At 43.7% G+C, this 6,324-nt stretch overlaps 1 protein-coding gene across 1 annotated transcript in view; it reads left to right on the forward strand.

Annotated features, from left to right (window-relative positions):
- aldoab (aldolase a, fructose-bisphosphate, b) overlaps positions 1-5,271 on the forward strand; it is a 29,476-nt gene extending 24,205 nt beyond the window's left edge. The window contains exons 19-25 of the mRNA XM_035957064.2: positions 680-806; positions 2,070-2,188; positions 2,460-2,726; positions 2,816-2,976; positions 4,032-4,290; positions 4,465-4,664; positions 4,813-5,271. Of these exons, the coding sequence (XP_035812957.2) occupies positions 680-806; positions 2,070-2,188; positions 2,460-2,726; positions 2,816-2,976; positions 4,032-4,290; positions 4,465-4,664; positions 4,813-4,905 (1,226 nt within the window). The 3' untranslated portion in view covers positions 4,906-5,271. The remainder of the gene's footprint in view (positions 1-679; positions 807-2,069; positions 2,189-2,459; positions 2,727-2,815; positions 2,977-4,031; positions 4,291-4,464; positions 4,665-4,812) is intronic.
- Positions 5,272-6,324: the final 1,053 nt, after the last annotated feature.

Raw genomic sequence — 6,324 nt, forward strand, 5'->3', positions numbered from 1 at the left:
CTATGTGCACGTGTAACCTTTGCCAAGCTCGCTGGTTGAACCCATCTTGCAAGGCACAGATGATCGAGAAAGGTCACGAGAAGGTCAAGGATCAGCACACTGTGTTGCCGTGTCTGGCTTGGATTTCTAAGGGCAGGTTAGCAATGTTGCCACATGCTCTCCAAACCCCTGTTTGAGTGTGTGCTATTGGCACATACTACACATAAACCGAAGTTATCTTGCTCCACATACCCTTTAAATTGACTTCTGGGGGATGAGATGCTCTTCATGGGTGTGACTGAAAATTTGAATCTGAGCTAAAGCTAAACTGAGCTAAAACTAGTGTACACTTTTTATTACAGAACGCAGTCATAAAAGGGTGTGAAGTGTACACAGATGTACATGAAAGAAGAAATTTATTTAAAGAGGATATTGGTACTTCAAAGTGAGGCTAATTCACTTGCATCAGTAAACATCTATGTATAATATCATCTACTAATCTATTTATTTACTTATGCAAGACTTATACCTTTACTTCCCCTATGCATCCTCCCCTAACTGTCCCTCACTCTGTTGCGTTTTCTGCCATTCACTGAAACACTCTTTGCCCTTTTACTGGCTTCTCTCCAACATGTTACTCCAGCCCCAGTCTTGCTGAATGTCACAAGCCATCTCTGGTTGCGTCCTGTTCTTTTTATAGCTGGGCAGCTGAAATGTGAGGGGTCACAATGGGAGGATAAATACAAGGGCCAGCAGGCTGCAGGGGTGTCGCAGACGAAGGCCGGATCTGCTCCTTCCCTCTCTCAGCTCTCCTCTCAAACTCAAAGGTAAAAGAACAGAAAATGTCATTAAGAAATATGAAATAACCCAGTTACTTTAATTGGATTTGTTTGCTACCTAACCTGCTGAATATTTTGTTTCTGTAAAGCATGAAACTGTTCACACCTACTAGAGATGACAATCAGGCTTTAACAAATATGCGGTTACTGGGCCTAGCTGAAGGTATATCAGACTATCTAGTTTGGTAGGAGCATCACATTTAACCCAGAGAAACACCTCTGTAGGTTAACGATAACTGTAGTTTAAGTCTTACTAACATCTTAATGCAGTAAACCGAACAGTGTCAAAAACTGCTTCACTCGCAGGCTAGTCCCGACGTTGCATGACAATTCTTCTGCTGTGTTAAATATTTTGACATAGACCCAACATTAATATTCATGACTGAGCAGCTTAGCTAATCCTCAGTGCATCACAGGTTGTTGCTACACCCTCATTTAAGTGATGCAAAGTTTCCACAGACAGCGTGCTCACCAGTGACTCACTAGTTCTAATTTAAAACTGTCTAACTTTGTCGAGACTGACTCTTGCTTGTCTCTGCAAGCAAAGTGCAGGCCGTGTCATGGCTTCTGAACAGTGGGGGTTTGAAGCTGCACGTTTTGCTTTTATGTAATGCCTCCTCGCTGAGCCACAGCGCATTCATTGCCTTGTGCAGTGCAGCAGCAGCACACTGTATATATTTAGTCCAACCTATTGATAGTGGAGACACAGACGGGGTGGAGAGCAGGCAGGGGTGGGTGGGAGGTGTAATATGGAGGGGGAACGGAAAGGTCAGGGATAAGAGGTTAGAAAACGGAATAGGTCACGCACATGCTTGTCAGAATTTTTCAAGGGTGGTCAGACACGGGGAGGGTGGGGCAGATGAGAGTGACATTAGATCCCCAGTGTCACCATATATATTGTGCCTGGGGACTAGTGTATAACACCTGCACATAAGCTACTGCCAGTTATAGCAGCAACAACTGCGGTCACACACACGGGCCACCAGCTGGTCCGATGTTTCAACAGATCACAGACAAACAGGAAAATCTACAGCTGTGTGGTCAGACTCGTCGACTCAACTTCCTTTACATTGTCAGCATGATGTTGTACTTTCCATTCCCCCAAACAGTTTCCCACACATACAAGAAGAACCACAACCTCAAATGCAGCTTTGCAATTCCACTGAACTTTTGCCCCCAGGATTCTATGAAACTGCAGGTGTGTGTCTTGCTATTTACTCGCGTCTCTTTCTTCCTCCTCTTCTTCTGCAGAGTCAGGATGCCTCACTCATACCCCTTCCTCACTCCTGAGCAGAAGAAGGAGCTCAGTGATATTGCTCAGAGGATCGTCGCTCCCGGCAAGGGAATCCTCGCCGCAGACGAGTCCACCGGTAAGCAATTCCAAGAAAATCAACTGAATTTTTACCGCTCTGATGGAAGAAAGTGCCCAACTGTGTTAAACTGGAACTGCCACCAGTTTCTAACACCCACAACACATCTGGCATGTGTGCATTTGTGAAGAGGAAGTTTTCAAAAAATTACTAATTAAGAGCACAGTTTCTGGTCTAAATGTAAATTTGAGCAAAATTTTTCTGCACATCCATCAGTCCAGTTAAAAATCCTCTGTGTTTTCATACAACCTAATGTGTTTATAACTTCCAGGCAGCGTTGCCAAGCGCTTCCAGAGCATCAATGCTGAGAACACTGAGGAGAACAGGAGGCTGTACCGCCAGCTCCTCTTCACCGCTGACGACCGCGTCAACCCTTGCATTGGTGGCGTCATCCTCTTCCACGAGACCATGTACCAGAAGACCGACGATGGCAAGCCCTTCCCACAGTACCTCAAAGAAAGAGGCATGGTGGTAGGCATCAAGGTCGACAAAGGTGTTGTCCCCCTGGCCGGAACCAACGGCGAGACGACCACCCAGGGTGAGCGTAGAAAAGATGTATAAGCAAAGGGAGTATCAGCATCTTTTTAATACCTTATCTCACTCAGCATGTCCTCTCCCTGTCAACAGGTCTTGATGGACTGTATGAGCGCTGCGCCCAGTACAAGAAGGATGGTGCTGACTTCGCCAAGTGGCGTTGCGTTCTGAAGATCACCCCAACTACTCCCTCCAAGCTGGCCATCCTGGAGAACGCCAACGTCCTGGCTCGCTATGCCAGCATCTGCCAGATGGTAAGACTCAACAGACAGATCCTGGAATGACAATATTACGAGGAAATTTTATCTATGTTGCACCTTTCAAAGTTACGAGAACCAGAACTTAATATAGAAGAAGATATTAAAGAAGAGCTTAATAAAAGGATACTGAGATCTGCACAACCAAGGGGACCGCACAGCAAGAGCCAAATCACCTTTAGCGACAAAACAAGAATTAGGAAGCATTTATAGCATTAGGATTTTATACAATCAGGCTCATAGGGGGTTACCCAGATCAATCAAGGCTGTAAAAAGTAGCAAAAATAAATAGATCTTAAAGTTAAGTAGACAGTGAAGGGCAGCAGGGTTTGCTGCAAAGTATTCGCTTATCTTAGGAAGTGTTAAAAGCCCAGCAGCAGAGTTTTGTGTCAGCTTCAGACTAAAGTGCTTTGTGCAACAGTCAAGTCTGGAAGAGATAAAAGCACTGATGGCCTTTATCACAGTATGCACAAGAAAAGAAGGACCTTATCTTTGTTAACTGTCTGGGCTGAGCAGATCTGCATTACTTTAGTCGCCTGAGCATCAAAAGATAATTCAGTGTCAAAAATAGCACCGAAGTAACAGCTGATGAGCAATGTTAGAAAAAGCAGGCAAGACAGGTCTACGCATGTAAGCTATCAGTGGAAAAATGTGCCCTTTTGACACCCTGTGTGGCCATTATGATTGCGTCAATAGTTAAATGGCAGTTAAAATGCTGATCAAAACTCTTCAACAGGTTTGCCAATGCTTAAACAGCATTGCTTAGTAAACAGCAGCCTTACTGCTGCTAGACATGCATTTAATACTGTCATGCCATTTCCTGCATGGGCTGGTGGGTGACACAAATATGTGTTTTAGTCATTTGGAAACCTCATTGGAAACCTCAACACAGGAAACCAAATGTTTCTGCAAGGAAATATATTTTTTATAATAATCTAACATACAATATGCTTCAGCAGTCATTCTTATTTCTTGCCTCCTTATTGAGAGTTTGACTTTGTTAACCAGTTGTATTGCTAACACAGTCCTTTTTCTGCTTTTCCCTCCTTCAGCACGGCATCGTCCCCATCGTGGAGCCTGAGATTCTCCCCGATGGCGACCACGACCTGAAGCGCTGCCAGTACATCACCGAGAAGGTCCTGGCCGCCGTCTACAAGGCCCTGTCCGACCACCACGTCTACCTGGAGGGCACCCTGCTCAAACCCAACATGGTTACCGCCGGACACTCCTGCTCACACAAGTACAGCAACCAGGAGATCGCCATGGCAACTGTTACTGCCCTGCGCCGCACCGTGCCCCCTGCAGTTCCTGGTAAACAGGATACGCACAGCACCCTCTTATCAACAAATCTGCAAATGCTACAGACATAATTTTTTGCTATTTTTTTCCACAGACATTGAATTCTTGATTGAATGTTCTGAAAGAGGTTAAATTGGATGTTTGGAGAAGTGCACATTGCCCAACTGTCATGCTCTTCCTGTACAGGCATTACCTTCCTGTCTGGTGGCCAGAGTGAGGAGGAGGCCTCTGTCAACCTGAACGCCATGAACCAGTGCCCTCTGCACAGACCCTGGGCCCTGACCTTCTCATATGGCCGTGCCCTGCAGGCCTCTGCCCTCAAAGCCTGGGGTGGCAAGAAGGAGAATGGCAAGGCATGCCAGGATGAGTTCATCAAGAGAGCTCTGGTATGTGTGACTGGAAAAATAAACATTACTTTCAGAAATACTCCAAATTCTAATCTTGTGAGAGAACTGTTTGGATTGTTAGCATGAAAATGATTGTTTCTGTGTTGTACAGTGCAGTCATTAATGCTGTTCTTTTCTCCTCTTACAGGCTAACAGCCAGGCCTGCCAGGGCAAATACATTACCTCCGGAACCAGCGCTGCTGGTGGAGAGTCTCTGTTTGTGGCTAATCATGCTTATTAAGCATGGACACCTTATCCACCTTCTTCCCTGCATCATTACATCACCGTGGAAAAGGGCACGTCCTCAGTTGCACTGCTCATGAAATTCTCTCGTACCCACAGCAAGAGTAACAACAGCACTGTCACGACATCTTGGTTGAAAGCAAAAGAGAAAGAAGAATAAAACTGTCCCTTGGGTTGCTGCTGCAGCTAGGAGATTCTGGAAGTTTTCTGCCTCCATTCCCTTACCTTTTGTTTTTAAACACCCTTTTTTTAGGTGAAAATTCCCTCACTGTTTTTACACAACTTGTACTGTTTTCCTTGGTCTGATCCCATCAAGTCCAGTATTGGATTTATACTGGTGCCACGGAATAAAGTATTCACCCTACCATGTTGCTTTGCTTCCTTTTTGGTTGTACTTGCCACATTTACCTCTCATTACACAACATTGTTTAAAGGTCACATGAAACCACCAGGTTTCAGGTTTACAGTATTTTCTACTAGCAAGTGAAATCTGTGGGGGAAAATCATTAACACACCTTAAAAGTACATGTAGGATAGTTCATAAACCCAAAGAAAACAGCTGGCCGTCTGTCTTAGCTATTCTGATTATGGTAATTCTAAAAACTTCAGTAGAAAGCAAGTAGACTTCTCTTTTCAGTTCTTGAAAATGTTGCACTTCTCATTCAAGAGACTTCTTCAGATCCAAATGATTGATAGCGAGTCCTTCGTATACAGTCATTGAAAAAAAATCAGACTTGGAAATTTTCTTCCCCTGATTAATGTTTTTCAATAATAGTTTAACAGAGTCACTTAGAATTTTCTTTAGTCTTCATGGTGTAGTTATATCCAGTAGTACTGATTCATTAGTGACTGGACCTTCCAGATACAGATGTCTTTATACTACAATCACTTGAGACATGTTCACTACATTCAGTTGATCGCGTTTCACTGTGTAACTTCGAGCACCAATTGCTGCCCTCAGTGTCTCATTTCAGTAAATACTCCCAGTCAATCATCCAATTTGTGAACCTGACCTAAAACATTGCATCTCATGACATCATAATTGAGTTTATTTTCATCCTGGAAAATCATTTAAAAACTGCGTTTGCAGGAGAGGCACTTTATATTATTGGTTACAGTACAATCCATACAAAGACCCAGGTGTTGATCTTTACCACACATCTATGGGAGAGTATTCTTGGCATTTGTGTGTAGTTCTGAATGGATTAAAGGTGTTTCATTGTGAATTACATCAATTACATTATTTAAAGCATCCATAATGCTCCTACAAGCTTCATTGATGTTTTACTTACTTGAGGATCCTCAGGCAAACCCAGGTTTCATGTTACAGATCAGTAGGCACCATTTAAATTCACATGTTGATTGCTAGATCTTCACTTTCACTTCCTTGTTTGTATCATGAGCCATATATGTATAA

The sequence above is a fragment of the Amphiprion ocellaris genome, chromosome 18 (genome assembly GCF_022539595.1).
Source record: "Amphiprion ocellaris isolate individual 3 ecotype Okinawa chromosome 18, ASM2253959v1, whole genome shotgun sequence".
Classification (NCBI taxonomy): domain Eukaryota; kingdom Metazoa; phylum Chordata; class Actinopteri; family Pomacentridae; genus Amphiprion; species Amphiprion ocellaris.